Genomic DNA, 20,653 nt, shown 5'->3' on the forward strand with positions numbered 1-20,653 from the left:
AATAAGCAATGAAAATGAATAACTACACATTTGGATGCTAAAGTGTCATTTTATTGTGTTTGTACGATTGTTTCCTTGCCTTTTACGACTCACCTATATGATCGGCGTGTAGAGCTGTACTGCGCATGTGCATGAAGTTGGTGAACAAAGCAAATCCCACCTAGTCATAGTGCGCATGCGCCGACACTTAGAAGATAATTGCCATATTGCTAGCAGTGTAAGGGGGGCATGCGCTGGGACTTAGAAGCTGTTAAGCGTCAGCCCTTCAACTGCGCATGCCTGGGAACATAGTGGTATCTTCCTGCACTCACACCACCCTCCTGCACATGCGTGGGCAGTTTGAAATCTCCCACCTTGCCACAGCGCACCGCGCACGCGCGGACACTGGGCAACTGCACGATTGGGCCACAGGGGCTGAGTGAGCATGCGCCGGGACTCTGACAGTTTTACAGATTATGCATCCATTCTCCCACCGCACAGCGCATGCGTGAGGACTTGGAGGTAATAACAGGTGTCCTTCACTACATGCGCATGTGCGCAGACCAGATTAGCAGCGTCAGTGTCTGTATACCATCCCCGCGCATGCTCACAAACCCAGAGACAGGTCGCAAATACATTAGCCACGCCGCGCATGCGTGGAGACATAAAATTCCCAACGATTAAAGTCTATGCTTGCTGCGCATGTACTACTACTCAGAAAATACCACCAGTATTGAACATCCACATCACGCATGCGCAGACAGGTAGAGATAGTTGCTTTAGCTTTCTTTCTGTTAGTGTGATATTTATTTAAAGTGACATGATATTTATACCATGCCAACAGACATTGGTACTGTATGTGACAGGGGTAGAGAAGGAACAGCAGGACCTTAGTCCACTGTATTTTAAAGAGTGATTACAAATATCCAGTTTTTTCTATATGGTCCCCCAATGTTATTTACTCCACAATGTGTCATAATGTAATGTAGTGATAAAAATGAAAATAAACCAATTTTTAAAAAAAACATATAACTGTATATATGCGTGAAGTTATTGTCTATACTAAATTAGTTATACGCATATACAACAACCAAACACCGCTGATGGGTATTTAGGGCTCTGGTATTATAGTCAATAATATAATAAATAATAATAATAATCCTATAATTTATATCAATACCAAAAGCTGGGAACCAACACCATGGGCATAGAGAATGGTATGGCTGCTCGTGAGATTATCGCATAGGTGAATTGTATATTCACATCTATCCTACACAAAATGAAGGATAAATATGAGGGTCCAACCAGGGAGCGCTCTCGGGTCAAATAAAGGGTGTGAAAGTGAACCCCTCATTGAGTCCATTAGGGCTCCTAGTTTTAAGTTTATAGATCCATTCTGCTTCGATACGAAGTAGAGATTGGTCAATATTACCCCCTCTCATGGGGCATTTCAACTGATAGATGCCCATGACCTTAATTACACTAATATCGCCGTTGTGATATTGTGTGACGTGTCTGGCAACTGAAGTCTCGGCAGAGTGCTTGATGGAATTAATGTGTTCAAGAACACGTCTGCGGAGTTGTCTAGTCGTTTTACCAACGTATCTCTTACCACAGTTACATGTGATAAGATAGATAACGTTGGGAGTCCGACAGTTGATAAAGCTGTCCACACAAAATTGAGATGTATTGTCATGATTGGTGAACATTTTGCCAACGTCAATATGTCTGCATGCTTTACACCCTTGACAGCGATACATGCCCTTCACAGGGCTCAGCCAAGTGGTAGTCCTAGGACGCTGAAAATTACTATTTACTAGTGAGTCTCGTAGGTTCTTAGACCGTCTGCTAGTAATAGTGGGTCTAGAGCCTATAACCTTCACCAAGTCATCATCTGCTTGAAAGGAGGTGCCAGTGTCTAGCGAAAATCTTTTTAATGGCCCACCATCTTTTATTATAGGTGCCAATGACTCTGATAATTTTGTCCTTAGATTTGACCTTATTATTGGACAAAAGTGAACACCTATCACTATGTAGTGCCCGATGGTAAGCCTTGTTCAGTGTCTTGATGTTATAGCCACGATTGAGGAACCTGGATCTAAGTTCTTTAGATTGAATTGTGAATTCTTCAATTGTAGAAAAATTCCTCCGAAGTCGGAGATATTGCCCTATAGGGATGCCGGTAATGAGGCTACTGGGATGCTGGCTTTGAGCGAGCAGCAGACTGTTAGTTGCTGTGCTTTTCCTGTAGATCTTGGTTTGAATATTACGGTCAGAGTCCACATAGATGTTCAGGTCTAAAAATGTTATTGACGTGGTACTCTGCATAGTCGTGAGCCTCAAGTTGAGAGTATTGGTGTTTAGTTTCTCAACAAATTCATGAAGAAGTTGGATAGGACCTTCCCATAGGAGCAAAATGTCATCTATGTACCTGATCCACATAGAAACGTGGTCAGTGTACATAGAGAGAGCCTCATTGAAAACGTGGCTATGATCCCACCAGCCCAGGTACAAGTTGGCATACGTGGGGGCACAAGCTGTGCCCATAGCAGTACCCTGGGTCTGGTGGTAATACAGCCCATCAAAGACAAAGTAATTATGTGTTAGAACATAATTAAGTAGGTCCAACACAAATGAGTTGTGTCTATTAAACCTACAGTCCCTCGTCGATAGAAAATATTTAACAGCAGTGAGACCATTCTTGTGAACTATGGAGGTGTATAATGACTCAACGTCTAAACTTACAAGAATGGTCTGTGGTGTAACGTGGATCCCATCAAGTCTCTTCAGTGTGTCTTTCGTATCTTGAACATACGATGGGAGACTAATAACGAAATCCCTTAGGACCTTGTCCAAATAGATACTACTGCCTTCGGACAAGCAGTTGTTGCCCGAAACTATAGGACGACCTGGAGGTGACTGTAACTTTTTATGTACCTTCGGCAGAGTATAGAATGTCGCCACAGTAGGTGACTTTGGGTACATAAAGTCAAACTCACTTCGGCTTATCATGTTAGTGTCAAGGGCATTCTGTAAGATGTCTAACAGTTCTGTTTTATATTGAGATGTTGGACTGCGATCAAGAGTCTCATAACAGTCTTTATCGCTGAGAAGCCTCATGTTTTCACTAACATAGTCTTCAGTGTTTTGAATCACAATGTTACCACCTTTATCGGATGGTTTAATGGTATAGGCTTTGTTAGACATCAGGTCTCTTAGGCCAGTTCTTTCATCAGCTGTCAGATTATTATCAGACTTATAGTGTTTTGGCTCGGTTTCTAAATCCTTGGTAACGCAAGCGACAAATAATTCAACGGCTGGACAAATGGTAATTGGTGGGGTAAAGTGACTCCTGGATTTCAGATGTGTAAAGGGACCTGTTATGTCACTGTCCGGTGTGATGTTTTGGTCAAATAATTGACATAGATCCTCAACATCATGTTTTTCTTGTAAACTCAGATCATCAGTGAGTGCGTTCGGGTTAGCCACTGCACGCTTAGAGTAGAATTTGTGTAGCAGTAACCGTCTCCCGAACCGATTTAAATCCTTTACCCACTCAAATAAATTAAAATCTGAGGTGGGTGAAAAGGATAAACCTTTCTTTAACAGATTCAATTGAACCTCACTGAAAGAATGGCTGGAAAGGTTAAAAACTTGCAGGGCATCATTAGCAGTATCATGGTCAGTTATTGGTTGGGTATGTTTTAGCTTTTCTTTGCTCTTAAGTTTCTTTTTTCCTCTCCTGGTTTTACGTTTTGGAGGGCCTGAGCTAAAAAACCCACCTGAGTATCTTTATTGCCCTTGTTGCCTCTGCCTTTATTTTGGCCCTTTGGTCTGGGGCCCGTCTGTTCTCCATCTGAGGCATCTGTCTCTGATGAGGAGTAATCAGAATAATTTCCCCTTCTCCTAGATCTAGTAGTGTGTCTATAGACTACGCCCTGCTCATAATCGTTGGTATCGCGTACATATTTCGTATGTTTTCTATCCTTTAGTTCTTGCCTGAACTTAGTCATATTTGTTTCCAACTTTTTCTCCATTTCCTCAAATTCCTTTAGTTGATTAAATTTACTCAGGTCCTTGAGATTAGCGTCAAGGTCTTTATTAGTCGCATCTAGCCTTGTTTTCTCATGTTCAATCAGGAGACTCATAAGTTCATTAGAGCATCTGGTTAGAGTGTCTTCCCATTGTTTAATAAAATCCTGGGATGTAATATAATACGCGGGGCTCAATTTTAGTCTAAGTCCCAGTGGGATCATATTTGAATCAAGATAACTTTGCAAGCTCGTAATCTCCCACCATACTTGAGACTGAGTAGGCAATAATTGTGAGATGTTGCGGAAGTAATTTACAATGTCTTGACCTGCACCAGATGTACCATGTAAAGTTTTAGTAAAAACATTTCTAGCCTCATCTTGCCAGCCAGACATGTCCATGCCACTTGTGAGGTAACCAGCCATGGTATGTGTGGAAACTGGATCCACTCCCTAGAAGGGGTTAATTAGAGTACCCCAGAAGGTTGCTCTTAGAAAACAAAGGGAGGATTAGGGAGTGATCACAGGGCCACACTAATTGTGTAAAGTGATAAAGTATATAATAATAAGGGTAATTGTAAATGTGGGTGCAAACTGTGAACTGATAAGTGAATCAGTCAAAAAGAGGGGGAAGGGGAACACAAAATGGATGTGTCCCCTAAAGAATTCACTAACTGCACACCTACATAATGTAAAATCTAACTTTTAATAAATTTACTTAAAACATATATTACCAAACGTGGTGTACTATGAGTTTTAAAAAATGAATTAAATGGACAATATCGTGCAACCATGTCAATAAATGTATGATTGTACAAACCCAGATGCAATATTCCTTGGGTTTGACAGGACAGTGGATGCTGTAAGTCGGGGTATTAACCTCTCTGGAGTTAGTATGCAGACTGTAGGTAACCGTATCCTACTCAGTGAGCCTTTAACTGGTCAAAGATCCAGCATTCTTGCAATGATATATATAGCAGCAAACACCTATAGTTGTATTAAATGCATATGCTTGAAAGGTGACGCTGACACAGGCACAATCAATCGAGAATAACCCTCAGTATAGTTAAGCTAGGACTCACAGTACCATTGACATAGATTTACCCAGCAGGGAGGCTCTAATTGTGCATATATCATGTATTGTATGTAGCAGGGAGGCAGACTCACTGCCTGTTGTTATATTATCCAGCTAATGCCGTCTGCATAAATAGAGCCAGGAGACTTAAGAGCACTACATTAAAACCAGCTCCAAGTAGGAGACTGACACAACTGCGCGTCCAACGCGCGTTTCCCTCCAGCAAAGGAGCTTCTTCAGGGACAAATTATTATTACTGGGGGAGAGGGGACTGAGACCTTTTATACCCCAGCAGTACCTTGATTAGTGATTAATGGTTAACAGCTGTTGCACATGCGCAGTGCATCATATACCTAGGTGCAACTCCAAAACACACATTTGGCCATAATAAGCAATGAAAATGAATAACTACACATTTGGATGCTAAAGTGTCATTTTATTGTGTTTGTACGATTGTTTCCTTGCCTTTTACGACTCACCTATATGATCGGCGTGTAGAGCTGTACTGCGCATGTGCATGAAGTTGGTGAACAAAGCAAATCCCACCTAGTCATAGTGCGCATGCGCCGACACTTAGAAGATAATTGCCATATTGCTAGCAGTGTAAGGGGGGCATGCGCTGGGACTTAGAAGCTGTTAAGCGTCAGCCCTTCAACTGCGCATGCCTGGGAACATAGTGGTATCTTCCTGCACTCACACCACCCTCCTGCGCATGCGTGGGCAGTTTGAAATCTCCCACCTTGCCACAGCGCACCGCGCACGCGCGGACACTGGGCAACTGCACGATTGGGCCACAGGGGCTGAGTGAGCATGCGCCGGGACTCTGACAGTTTTACAGATTATGCATCCATTCTCCCACCGCACAGCGCATGTGTGAGGACTTGGAGGTAATAACAGGTGTCCTTCACTACATGCGCATGTGCGCAGACCAGATTAGCAGCGTCAGTGTCTGTATACCATCCCCGCGCATGCTCACAAACCCAGAGACAGGTCGCAAATACATTAGCCACGCCGCGCATGCGTGGAGACATAAAATTCCCAACGATTAAAGTCTATGCATGCTGCGCATGTACTACTACTCAGAAAATACCACCAGTATTGAACATCCACATCACGCATGCGCAGACAGGTAGAGATAGTTGCTTTAGCTTTCTTTCTGTTAGTGTGATATTTATTTAAATATACCCCTTCCCCCTCCCCCTTTCTACCCTTTACCCATCCCCCTTTTCCCCCTCCCCCCTCTCTACCCTTCCCCCCCCCCTAATTTCCCATTTGGGTTTTTGTGATACATCTAGATCGTAGTCTACCACTTCAATATAATATAAAGTACAAAATAGACAGATCATGTTTCTATAGACCCATTCTGTTTTTGCAACATCTATTCACTTTATTTGTTTTTATATTTTCTTATTATGTTCACAGCCAATGATTATCACTAAGAGACTGTTTAAAATGTTCTTTAATATGCAATGAGTAAATGAGAACATCATTAAGTAACGTTGCTATGTGTCACTATGCAACTAGTGAAAGAGATATGTCCTCTATTTGATACTCACAGCTGTTACATTTTTAATTAACTCCCCGTTCGCAGGGTTTGTGCTTTAAATATGGGGCTTGCAGGCACCCTCCTTACTCCCAGATGAAGCGCCAGTGTGTGTGAAACGTCTAGAGGAGGAGGCTGTGCTGCAGCCTGCTGTTTCCATTGTGTGTTATCAATAAAGCTTTGATGTTCAACTTCGGACTCTGACGTCATTGTGCTGTTCGCTGTCGCTCCGGATTCACCCTTCTCTTTCTACATGATCTCCCTGCCGGATGCACGCTGTAGGATTCATTGCTGAGGAATTGTTGGACCCAGGACGGAAGAGCTGACAGGGGTAAGATTGCCGTTTTGCCCCTGAGCCCCAACCTTTATAGAGGTCTCCACATATCCTCTCAATCTCCTTCCAGCCCTGCACATTTATTGCGTTCTATCATTCAGCGTTAGACTAGGAGCGCATGACAGTCACACATCCCTGGCCCATAAGGTATGCTAATGGACAGGGGGCGACAGTGTGTCTACAGTAAGCTCACTGAACAAAGGCTCCCCCACCCTGATTAAGTATTCTAGGGTGGAGAAGAGCAGGACGTGGGTACTTGTGTAAAGTGTTGTGCTTCACACCTCTGGTCGGAGTTTCCCGGGCCAGAATCCCAAATTATTTATTTATTTATAAAATATTTTACCAGGAAGTAATACATTGAGAGTTACCTCTCGTTTTCAAGTATGTCCTGGGCACAGAGTAAAACAAATAATACATGGTTTCAAGTACAGTTACATAAATGAACAGGGTATACATTATATACAAGACATTGCGTGCACAGTTAAAGAAAATATATATTATGAGCGTATGAAACAGTTACAGACCAGGTTAAAATGTGAGACAGCCTTAGATTTGAAAGAACTTAAACTGGTTGTGGATGTGAGAGGCTCTGGTAAGTTGTTCCAGTTTTGGGGTGCACGGAAGGAGAAGGAGGAACGTCCTGATACTTTGTTGAGCCTCGGGACCATGAATAGTCTTTTGGAGTCTGATCTCAGGTGATAAGTGCTGCAAGTGATAGGGTTGAGGAGCTTGTTCAGGTAGCTGGGTAGCTTGCCCATGAAGAATTTAAAGGCAAGACAGGAAAGGTGAACTTTACGCCTAGACTCGAGTGATGACCAATCTAGTTCTTTGAGCATTTCGCAGTGATGTGTGTTGTAGTTGCATGGCATCCTAGACGACGCCACCCTTTTAGTGTGGGGTTCAGGAAATGGGACTCTGACCAGAGGATTGTGCGCATGTGCCAGCTACCTGGGGGCAGGTAGCAAAGTGCTTCCCACGTTAGCTGGCAAAGAGCCATTGGGTGCAGGTAATTGTCATCCAATACCTGAGACCCAATGTTAGGGTATAGAGCCAACATCACATAAAAACGATGGTAAGCTCTATGCCCAGTGTCTTTCGTGTCTTTGTTATTTCACTTGAATGTATCCTGTATTGCCTGATGAACTGCTAACCTGAATCCTGTTTTTTTCATTGTCCCTTCCCTAAGTAAGCGTCTATATTCCGTTTGTTATTTGTCCAACATTATTTGTCCAACATTATTTGTCCAACATTGTCCATCCACCTGTCTTTTAAGGAATAATATCTCTTTATTATATCACAGTCTTATTCAATTCAACCCAATTATTTGGCATATAGTATAACCCTGTAAACTACCGTGACAGGCTTATAATAAACTGGTGGCAGTGGCTGGATTGAATTGAATCCGTGTTACAGTTTACTGCGGGACTCTGTAACACAGCGGGAACTCGGGTAAAGTGCGAGTTCCTAAGACTACTGATATTGGGCATAGTGTTGTACAACACATAACGTGGGATATAACACCACCTCACTTTTCAGCATATTTGCGAGAAGCATTTCCTCAGGAGTGAAGGTGCTGAGCAACCCGTCTGACTGGACCCAGGCACAGATGCGGGAGAAATGTATAAAGTATGGGCTGGAACCTGCAGCCGATAGCGCTGGATTGGTAGCAGCAATACTGGAGCGTGAAGGCCGGCCGGCGGAGCTGGAGGGGCAAGGAGCCACAGCTGCAACCGCCGTACACATCAACCCAGCCGGAGTGCTGGGGAGGGACCCCACTCCTGGTCGGCAAAGACTTGGGGAGGGAGCGGGTGATCTCTGAGACCACGGGAGTCTTGCAGCAGGAGGGGCACTGGCCGTCGTGGCGACCAGTCCGGTTTCCGCTGAAGTGCTGGCAAGGATTATGGCGTGGGGAGAGAAGGCGTCCAACGAGGAGCGATTCCAGTTCCTGGCACTGACGCTGAACAGACCCGCTTACCTCCTCCCTGCATATGGGGAACGGACTTTCCTCCAGCTGAACCACCAGCCCGGAATGCAAGGGGTCTTGCTATGGGCTGGAGGTATCAGGAGAGAGGGCAAGTTTAGCTCACCCCAGGGATAACTGCCAGCCAGGAGCTAAGGCAGGTGCTTCCGCACAGATGCCCCTGGGCTCCTCTCTGGTAATGGAGAGGCAGTGTCAGGGAGATGGCCTCACTCAGGTGACTCTAGTATCTAGGTTAGGATTACCTAGGGAGATGCGGAGAGAGAGATGGCTACAGGTAGGTAGCCAGCAAGAGGTCACATTAAGAGAAGATGGGCTAGGGGTACCCAGGGAGGAAAAGCAGCAGGCATGGCAGCTAGAGTTCCCCATTACCCTAGCGGAGCCTCATGGGGGTCTTTCAAATCAGCAACCCCCTGTTGCGACCTGGCTATGGGCTGGAGGTATCAGGGGCAGTGACAGGCTTATGCTACCCCAGGGATGCCTACCAGCCAAGAGCTAAAGCAGTTGCATCTGTACAGATGCCCCAAAGTTCATCCACTGTAAGGGGGAGACAATTTCAGGGAGGTAGGTTCACTCAGGTAGCCCCTGTACATAGGTTGGGATGGCCTAGGGGGAAGTGGAGTGAAAGTGGGCTGCAGGGAGATAGGCAGTCGGATTTTTTAGCAGTAGATGCGGTGCTGGGCCTAGGGGAGGCTAGGCAGGGAGGCACTGTGGAGCAGGGGGAGATAAGAGGTCATTGGGGTGTCAGGCAGCCGATAGAAGCTTGGAAAGCAGGAGGTGCCTTGTTCTGACTTGCCAGGGAAGACCCCCATGACAGATTCCCCAGTGTTCACAGAGGTTGGGCTGTGGGTAGGTAGGCAGCCAGTAGCAGTAGTCAGGGCTAGGGGGGTACAGCAGAGGGTTCTGTCCCCAGATCAGCCAAGGGTAGCTACAGAGGGAAAGGGCAGCATAGTGAAGGAGAGAAGAGAGATGCTGGTCCTAGCAGCAGAGGTGGTAGCCAGTGCTAATTTCCTGGCCTTCAGTTCTGAGAGGGCAGGAGCAAAGCATCTGGGCACCAGGAATCCCAGTACAGTTTACTGGGGGATTGCCTTGTCCCAGGGTGCAAGGGAGGGGACGGTAGTCAGCATCCCAGGTGGTTTCTGGAATACAGAAGTGATGCCACTTGGGGTGGGGACTGCCCTTGAGACGGAGAGGCGAGGCATAGATATGCCGGAGCAGCTACAGATGGGCACAGGGCCAGGGCAGGTAAGGTCCCTACAGGAGAGTGACATAGCCCTTTTCCAGACTGACTTGACAAGGAAGCGACGGTCTGTGCTTGTTAGCTGGTCTCCCACTAGTACAAAGACATTCCAGGCTGTGGGCAACATGCAGACTTGTCTGCACAGGTGCCCCTTCACTGTGGTCTTGGTTCACCAGGCACTGGGTGGGGGGCAGAGGGTGGCAAAGGAGAATGCCGGCGGCCACGTTGGAGCCCTGCTTTGCAGGACTTGGACTTCACAATCCAATGTGGCCAGGACAGTGTACTGGACCATGCCGGAGGACTATTTTGCCTGGCAAACCACTCAAGACTTACGTTCATCAAGGATGCCAGTAGTGTCCCAGTGCCAGGGTGGGCAGCTGGGTCACAAGGCACCCATTGAGAAGGGGAGGTGTCACAAAAAGGGGGTGGCTGGCCGGGTAATAAAGGGTTAACCCCAACTGGCCACCCCTTCCATCGTGTGGGAGGCGAGGGGTTAACTATAATAATGGTTAAGTGTATTTTTATGCCCCGGCCTCAATACCAAAATGTGTGTCACTGATTACATGTGTTTTTTACCCTTACAGTGTATGCACCAAACACATACACTGGAATCAGGTCGGGAGGGAAAGGGTTAACAGTGTTGGTATGTTTATGGCCCATTGTTCCCCTTCCCGCCTTTTTAACCCCCATTTGCAGCCTGTCCCATAGGTCACCATTGGAGCTCCATAGAAGTCTATGGAGATTTCAAGGTTTTGGGCTCGATATCGAGAAAGACCAGCAGGTGGCGCCCGAGAGGAGGAGCGACACTTTTCCCATTGAAATGAATAGGCGTAATGCATTTCAATGGGGAATCCTCGAGTCCGCTCTCCAGGAACTGAGTTGGCTGCCGGCCAAACCGCAGTATCCGAAAATAGTTACATACTCAAAGAAAGAGCTTTGTTCGTTCAATTACTGTGGGAACTCGGCCACGGCAAGTTCAAACATATTAAAATTGTAACTTTGGTTCTGGGGTAGCTAACGGTCCAATTCTTCTTGCCCCTAGCTCAGGGGGCCCCCCTTACTCGACCCCAACCGGTCCAACGGGTAATGGTCACGGGAAAGGGTCGCGGTCGCCACAATGCTCGCTGCCATTGACCATGATGGCGGAGAAAAGCCGCTAGGTTTTCAAACACGAAGTGCGAAAGTGAAAAAACCTGTAACCATTATCTCCGGTTCGGTAAGGACTAGAGGGCTGGGATTTGGCCAGCATGCAGTCACAGCTCCGGCATGATTGCATGGCAATTTCCAGCCCTCTCCGATCAACCGAACGGAGTATGGTTAACTGTTTAAATTGTGGTTTTCCCATTGACTCCAATGGCGGAGAAATGCAATTTGTAAAACATGTCGTTTTAAAATCTAATATTGTATCTCTGGTTCGGTAGGTCGCAGTGAGCTGAAACTTGGCCACCATGGAGAGTCCCCTCCGGCATGAGGGTCTGGCAAGTTTTAGCCCAACTGGCCCAACCGAACGGAATATTTTGATGTATATAAAATATTGTAAATCCACTATATTTTATGCCTATAGCAAAGCCTGCAAAAACTACTGGCCCGTAAGGTATGCTAATGGTCAGGGGGCGACAGTGTGTCTACAGTAAGCTCACTGAACAAAGGCTCCCCCACCCTGATTAAGTATTCTATGGTGGAGAAGAGCAGGACGTGGGTACTTGTGTAAAATGTTGTGCTTCACACCTCTGGTCGGAGTTTCACGGGCCAGAATCCCAAATGGCATCCTAGACGACGCCAACCTGACCAGTTGTCAGGATGGCCGAGCGGTCTAAGGCGCTGCGTTCAGGTCGTAGTCTCCTCTGGAGGCGTGGGTTCGAATCCCACGTCTGACAAGGTTTCTTTCTTCCCCTGCTTTTTAACTTGTTTATTAATGACTTTGAGGTTGGGATCGAGAGCAAAGTCTCCATCTTTGCTGATGATACTAAATTGTGTAAGGTAATATAATCAGAGCAGGATGTAATTTCTCTTCAGAAGGACTTGGAGAGACTGGAAACGTAGGCCGGTAAATGGCAAACGAGTTTTAATACAGATAAATGTAAGGTTATGCATTTGGGATGCAAGAATAAAAAGGCGACTTACAAATTAAATGGAGATATATTGGGGGAATCCTTGATGGAGAAGGATTTAGGAGTGCTTGTAGACAGCAGGCTTAGCAATAGTGCCCAATGTCATGCAGTAGCTGCAAAGGCAAACAAGATCTTATCTTGCATCAAACGGGCAATGGATGGAAGGGACGTAAACATAATTATGCCCCTTTACAAAGCATTAGTAAGACCACACCTTGAATATGGAGTACAATTTTGGGCACCAATCCTAAGAAAAGACATTATGGAACTAGAGAGAGTGCAGAGAAGAGCCACCAAATTAATAAAGGGGATGGACAATCTAACTTATGAGGAGAGGCTAGCTAAATTAGATTTATTTACATTAGAAAAGAGGTGTCTAAGAGGGGATATGATAACTATATACAAATATATGCAGGGACAATACAAGGAGCTTTCAAAAGAACTATTCATCCCACCGGCAGTACAAAGGACTCAGAGCCATCCCTTAAGGTTGGAGGAAAGGAAATTTCACCAGCAACAAAGGAAAGGGTTCTTTACAGTAAGGGCAGTTAAAATGTGGAATTCGTTACCCATGGAGACTGTGATGGCAGATACAATAGATTTGTTAAAAAAAATTTGGACATCTTTTTAGATGGGAAAGGTATACAGGGATATACCAAATAAGTATACATGGGAAGGATGTTGATCCAGGGATTAATCCGATTGCCAATTCTTGGAGTCAGGAAGGAATTAATTTTTCCCCTTAATGGGGTTTTTTGTTTGCCTTCCTCTGGATCAATAAGTAAGTATAGATATAGAATAAAGTATCTGTTGTCTAAATTTAGCATAGGTTGAACTTGATGGACGTACGTCTTTTTTCAACCTCATCTACTATGTAACTATGTATCTATGTAACCTTTTAGTGTGGGGTTCAGGAAATGGGACTCTGACCAGCGGATTGTGCTCATGTGGCAGGTACCAAAGTGCATCCCATGTTAGCTGGCAAAGAGCAATTGGGTGCAGGTAATTGTCATCCAATACCTGAGACCCAATGTTAGGGCATAGAGCCAAAATCACATAAAAACGATGTTAAGCTCTATGCCAGTGTCTTTTGTGTCTACGTTATTTCACCTGAATGTATCCATTATTGCCTGATGAACTGGTTATTTCATTGTCCCTTCCCTTTAAGGAATAAAATCTCTTTTCTTATTTTTCTAGTCTTATTCAATTCAACCCAGTTATTTGGCGTATATTATAACCCTGTAAGCTACCATGACATATACTGTAAAAGAAAGCAGTTTAGATACGACTTAAACAAATCATGCTTGTCCATCCTGTTCTGCCAGAGTTCCCCACTTTCCATTTTTTACTAAATCATGCTTAGATTAAATTTAATTGGGTAGTTTCCCTTGAGCAGAAATGCAAATTCTTTATAACTAGAACCTCCCCAGTTACGGAGACATTTAGCTTCAATTTCAAAGAGAAATGGGAAATCAAACTTGCTGCTAAGAGCTTTGTCAGCAAGTCATTGAATGAGGGTTTATAACATATAACATTGACTGGCTGCAGTTGTCATCACCCAGTTTTAAATGGAAAATTGCTACTGTACTGTGGGCTTCTCCAGCAATCCATCGTAAAAGTAAAAATGAATATACAGTGAATTGGAGGTGGAGCGTAGTTATGATCTCTTTCAGACTTTTAAGAAACTACACTGTTTCATTAGTAAGAATATTTAAAATTGAGTACTTACCAATGTCTCTTTCATGATAAATATATGAATTCACAGTGTCATTATTTGGAAGCTTCTCATACTCCACATAAAAGGTCCCATTCTGAGTTTGGATAAATCCTTCAAAATGGCCATTGATGATAGAACCATAGCAAAATGATCCATTTTCATCTATTCAAACAAGTAAAACATATTAAAGGATAGTTTCTATTTCTTAATGAAAACTAAACTTCTACATTAAATGTAATATACTTTAAAATGTGACAGTGATGATCAGATAGCTTAAATTATATTTCATGAAGATCACTTTTATTCAGTAATACAAATAGATATTGAGACTGGCAGTCTAGGCTAGTGCTTCACAGCCAGAACAAACATCTTCATAGAAACAACATCAATGAATATGCCCATATGTATAGTATTAGAAAGAACTTCGATATTTGCAATTCAGGTGCCAAATGAGTACAGTATAAGCATTGATGATTTGTAGTCTGATTAACAGTGCCCCTTTGTGAAATAAAGGAATGTTCAGCTGTCTAGTTCCAGCACTGCTATCCAGTGAGGGGGTAGGAGGTATTCGAGCGGTGGGTAAGCATAATATGTCCTAGATAAATATTGGACAATCCCAATCCACTCCCTCTTTAGAGAAATTGGGAGAAATGAACCCCCTGCGACACTAACCAGACATGTCCATGTGAATTGCGTGCAACGTGTAGCACCTTGAATCTTGATCCCACTCAAAAGACAGCTTAATTAACCCTTTCGTATATGTCATCCCACGTAGTCAACCACTAAAGATACACCATTTTGTGTGCATGTTCAATAGCCTAACACATAGGTAAATCTTATATGAACTTTGCAAAGGTGTTCTGTGACCAGAGACTTGATTGCAGCAAACAATTGTCTAAAAGTATACCAATGAATTGGTTACTCACTTGTTTGAGCTATGGGACTCCGGGAGCTGTCGGCGTGCTCCTACCAGGTAGATGCAGGTATATGACAATACACAGAGGGGAATACCCCATACTGCATATACCTGTAGCGGTCATGTAAAATGGCTACAGTCATCTCTCCTGCTGACAGTAAGGCCTGGTAAGTTGTGGGCATGCCAGCAGTAATTATGGAGGTTTGCCCTCACACCCTGGTGGGGTGCCCTGTGTATGGATGGGAGTGGTCACATGCTCTGACTCCATGGTTAGTGATGTCAGAGGTGTGTCAGCGTCCAGAGTGTACATAAGGCACAGCACTGTGTCTAAAAGTTAGTTCTATCTGAGTCCAGTTCTAGTACTCCTGCCAGAGTTCTATCTGACTCCTGAGTTCTGAGCAGTTCTGCAAAAGTTATGTTATAGTAGCTGAATAGGAAGACTGTGTCCAGGGACCTGGCACAGGGTAAAGACATCCCGGCTGGGATAGGGAATCCCTATTAAAGGAAAATTACACCTTTCAAAGGGAAGCACTGAGGGACAATGAGTGGCTAAAGAAACTACTGCGAGGGGCAGTTAGCCCACTCAGGCAATAAAGATGTTCTCAATCAAAAACCCTCTCGTGTACATGTGTGGAGTGAATGTACAGGGAGGAGCACCACCGAGGAGTTCCTCGTCAGGACCATCCCCAAGTGACCGAAGGGACCCTGATGAGGTGGAGGCGCTGCACTGGAACTAGGTAGGACTCTGCACACTACCTCAGCTGCCTGTCTGGACGGGTTCTCCCCACACACCATCATGCGGGAGACTCAGGAGTCCTGTTGCCAACAGGTGCACCACCAGACACTACCACACTGTGATGGGGACCGGTTGGACCACAGGGGCCAATGTGAGATTGGGTGGGTCAGGCCGGGCCAGAAAAACCGTTACATACCCATAACAAATACCTGATCCGTTTCTAGTGGAGCCTCTTAGGAAGAACATATACACATTCCCTGCCTAAGATCCAGCACTTAACTATAGGCAGCTGGGTATCTGATTCATTTAAACAATATCTGGCAGTAACTATATATGTGCGAAGAGGATAAACACTAGAACAGCTAATTTCACCTACCCTCTTTTTGCTGTGTGTTTTGCCTTCAGAACCCTACAGGGACCACTTTAATGACACTAGCACAGTTTTTAGCCCATTGAGAGCCTACTTACGGGCTATCCTCTGCCAGCAGATATCCCCTGCATATTCAGGTCTACAATGTCTAGTTTAGCACCGATAACAACGGATGTACACTATTAAGTCTGGACTTAGGAATCAGCTGTAAGCAGTAACACTTTACATCCTGATAAGCTCTCATATGAGTGCAACCTGTGTGAAACCATCACTTTAGCATTGTTCACTATTGGTAGTGACTAGGATAACAGAGTAGTACTATAGACTTAACCAGTCTATTTTTATCTGTGTCATACACATCACACTACACAACACGATTTTAACGAAGTTATTTAAAAAACTTTTTTTATTTTATGTATATATCAATTCACCCCTGACCACATTATATTATAAAGGTTTGCTGTGCGCCTCTTAGAAGGGACCTTTGGTGCCTCCTATAGGCACATCTCTTTATCTTGATACTTTTTATGTGCCTACAATACATTTTTGTGTACCGTGAAGCTAGCAGTCCGGTCTCCATTTTTCCACTCGTGGCAGTTGGACCGCCGTTCCAACCACTTCCTCCACACTCCCTCTTTAGTACAATCACTTGTCTTGCACCCTCCATTTCAGACCAATGAAAATTTGAATACAGGAGCATTTTGATGGATAAAAGTCATTTGAATGAAAAGAGTACCCACTGCACCAGTATAAGCAATCCAGGCTCCATCGGCGTGTGTGCATCCCCGGGTAAGCAATGAAGGAGAAGAGCCTGAACAAACAGGCACAAGGAGAGCACAGCTCAGAAAAAAATGGGAAACCAGGATGGAATGCCAATAAAAAAGGTAGGTTTATTCTTCAAAGGGAATCATCCAACACAAAAATAATATTGGGGAGGGAGGGGGACAGTACTCCATTGGCATCTAAGTGCACTAGAAGCACTTGAGCTGTTTGAGCCTGCTACCAAATTGCAATTCTTTTGCAACTGCTATGACTGTTGTGACTGTGCACTTACAAGTTTATCCTGCATTACTTCAGCACTGCAAGTATCATAGTCACTAGTGACCCAACTGGAGCTTTTATGTATCAATTAAGTTGCATATAGTATGTATACTATCACCTGCTGAGTATTTACTGCACCGACACACTTTATTCGAGCAAATACCCAGTATGTACCTGGCAGATACCTGGAATGCGCCGCTCCTCACCTCTGACAAGCCCCGTTGCGTTTGCCTTCCCAGCCTGGGTTCATGCCTGGCTGACGGGCGGCTGATCTGTTAAATGATAATGATTAGGATTTAATAGGCTGCAATGCTTCGCGTGTCTACCAGATGGCATAAATTCATGAATTGTAATGCAGTATATATATATATACTGTGCAGTATTGCAGCCAGAGGGAATAAAATGCTTCAATCCCTGCTTGGAAAATACCTCAATGCACTCGGGCAGAAAACAGTCACAAACCTCAATACACCCGGGTATACCCGAATTCGTGGGACTAGCCGAGCTCGAATAAAGTGTGTCGCCAGTGTACCTTATTATACTTACCCACCCCAGTGTTATATCCTCTCTATGCCACACCATTATATACTATAGTGGGTATTTACCCTCCTGGTACATGTTTTTTAATCAATAATATGGAGGAGGGGGAGAGGAGAGGGGAGGGGGGGGGCTGTGGTTTAGTCCTTAGTGAGTACTCATTATTTAGTATTCACTACTGTTGCATTTCATCACTTTACCCATTACAGTTGGTTTGGATATCAAATGTCAGTAGATGGAAATACTATCACAGTGACCTTGTTTTACTATATGTTTGATATTGGGTTATTATATGCTTGTTCCTATTATTTCAAGTCTGCTACCCCGTTAATATAGTTTCAATTGTAGATTGGTCATGGGAGGTGGGAGTTCGCTTAGGAGCTCCCTTCCTCCTTGTAGGCTCAACCGTCTATTTTTGTCAGGCTATGCAGTCTTGTTATTACCCTATTATAGGGATTAGGTACATTAGTACCGCATTGGAGCTTCCATTTTTGAAGCCCACCTCTTTTTTGCCCTAGCGAGTTTTTAATACCCTTTATTTTACGTGTTATAATATTAAAATAGTTTTTTTTAATTATCTACATCATATCAGTACACTGTTGGACTTTTTGAGCTCTGCGCTTTATTTTGTATTGGACACATTAGATTACGTAATCATGTAGTGTGATTGAGTGCTGTTATACAGGTGACTTTACTGGTCTACTTGCCCCTCTTGGGCCTGTTGCTTACCAGTTAGTTTCAATTAGACTATTGTTTGTTTTTTTCCCTATGCACCGGTTGTCACGGGAGACCAAGACTTATACACAAATTAATACCGGGATTCTGGACTGAGCACACAAGTTGAGTAAAATAAATTGTAATTTATTTCTATTCAGACTAACACAAAAATCTTCACAATATACACTCCAATAAAACACTTACTGGGATGGGGGGAACGAAAACAAATGTCCTTGGAACGAAACAAAGTCTTTGGGCACCCCTGCACGCATGCAAGTTGGTGCGCAAAAGGATCCGTGTAGCAGTTCCTGGATAGGGGCACAAGTTTCCACCCCTATATTTCCACCAAAAGGAAAAGGTTCGTTCAGTCCTTACAGGGTTCGTTTGGGAACCTTTAGCTCTAACGAATTCCAGAAGAGTGGGATGACCCTTGGTTACAATATTATTAACTCCTCACACTCCGAAACCGCTGACGCTGGAACTTGGTCAAATCTTAGATGAATCAGGTGAATCTGCTAGGGACTGGCCAGCAGGCATTTTGAGGGTCCTATGGTTGACGGTCCTATACCCAACATGCACAACCAATCCTGCCTGTGAGAACATTTCTCCCACCTATCCCCAACTTGCCAGTACTTTGCAAAAAGAGCAGAAGTTGCTTCCCGGTTTGCACAGAGCAGGTGCTAACCTCACACCTGAGCTCCTTAGCATACCGGGACCAACCCCTTACCTGGCGGCACAAAGTCTGGGGTTTAGCCACCAAGTGTGAAGTACCCATACTTTACACCTGTATCTGGCACTTACAATATCCCGGCCATCCTAACACCTAGGATTGCTGAGGCTTTTCAACTCCAGGCTTCTTGTAGACATTGAGGCACCAACCCTGCAGGCTGCCTCTGAAGTACAAAGATGAAAAATCCCTCAGTTCATTCACCCTTAACATATTTGCATGCTAAAGGATTTTTTCCCGGGCTGACAGAAAAAGTTTCCATCTTTACATTTAAAACCACCAGTACAATACAGTTTATTAATAAAAGTATGTTCTGCTTATGCAACTATTATAAACCTTATATGTATGTGTATGATTTCTTACTCCCCAGCTGCACTCCAAAAATTAGAGTGCTAGCTCACTCCTAGCACAAGTTAGCTACTTAATTGAATGGGGTTGTGATGTAGTCTGCGGTTTAAACTACTTCTCACGCCAATTTGTGGTTCCCCTTCAAGTTAAGGGGCTAACAAGGCAACTGATACATTTTTACAGAAAAGAACTTCAGCTAAACCGCAAACCACTTATCCAATTGACCTTGCGGTTGAGAGGTCTAGGGCTTAGAAAGTGATCCCTATACTTCAAAGCGGCCACCGATACTTAGCCACGCTTTGTTAATCAGCGCTTGGTTTAGCGCTAGCACCTCCCCCTTGTGTCGCAAAACCAATTGGCACAGTTTACATATATTTCTATCACTGCAGCTATGGACTGAGCTGCAAAATGGGGACAAGAAAGATGGTGTAAGGGAAAAATGTCAGTGTAGTGCACATACAGTTAACCCCTACAGTCCCAACATGATTTGGGGTTAATCAGACGGGTGTAATGCCTTTATTAGTGGCCTGATTCACACCCAATCGCCACACCGGTCACCTTACCGACCAACGTTTATTATACGCTAGGGGTGCTGGTGTCATATTTGTTGTTTTGTCACTATTATCCCATGCTTGTTAGCCTGCACAATTAAACCAACCTATACACTTTATTTTCTTGCTGTCTCTTCCTACATTTTCCTTCGTACTCTTTGCTAAAGCGCCTAAACAGCATGAAACGCGTAAGAGGATCACTTCTGCTCATCTGTTCGTGTTGTGTATGATTTCCTTACAAGAATAAATCCTACGTTTTATTGACATCTTATACTGGTTCCTGATTTTCTGAGCTGTGCTCTTCTCTACCTGGCTGCCTGGCTCCCCAGGAATACTATACATTTTATTTACTGCAGCCTCTTCCTACATTTGACTGTATACAACTGCCTCTCCCATCCCATAAACCCCCTCCCCTCCAAATCCCTCTGCAAACCTTGAACAGATTGCAAATGCAGCAAAACTTTATGGCAAGGAAAAGGCACACCTGTGCTGTTTACTCTGCACACACTCACTTGGCTCACAACAGCTTCATGTAAAGTTACCTACCTTTGTGATCCTGTACTTGCCACGTATCTCAACTTTGTCCACATGGAAATGTTACTCTCTCTATCCACTACAAACTCCTCCCTCCTGACCCGCACCATATATCATCATACACCCTGGATTACTCAAAAGCCTTGTGTTATCTGCTGAATATTGTTC

General features: G+C 44.2%; 2 protein-coding genes and 1 non-coding gene across 3 annotated transcripts in view; 1 reads left to right on the forward strand and 2 right to left on the reverse strand.

Moving 5' to 3' along the window:
• Positions 1-20,653, reverse strand: part of JMJD1C (jumonji domain containing 1C) — a 1,023,975-nt gene that overhangs the window by 716,662 nt on the left and 286,660 nt on the right. The gene's annotated exons all lie outside the window — the stretch shown is intronic.
• Positions 1-20,653, reverse strand: part of LOC142502123 (disintegrin and metalloproteinase domain-containing protein 10-like) — a 440,300-nt gene that overhangs the window by 287,932 nt on the left and 131,715 nt on the right. Inside the window, exon 4 of the mRNA XM_075612980.1 lies at positions 14,021-14,170. Coding sequence (XP_075469095.1) covers positions 14,021-14,170 — 150 coding nt within the window. The remainder of the gene's footprint in view (positions 1-14,020; positions 14,171-20,653) is intronic.
• On the forward strand, positions 11,975-12,057 carry TRNAL-CAG (transfer RNA leucine (anticodon CAG)). The gene has a single exon. It is a non-coding gene; the product is annotated as a tRNA-Leu (tRNA).

The sequence above is a fragment of the Ascaphus truei genome, chromosome 8 (genome assembly GCF_040206685.1).
Source record: "Ascaphus truei isolate aAscTru1 chromosome 8, aAscTru1.hap1, whole genome shotgun sequence".
NCBI classification, from domain to species: Eukaryota; Metazoa; Chordata; class Amphibia; order Anura; family Ascaphidae; genus Ascaphus; species Ascaphus truei.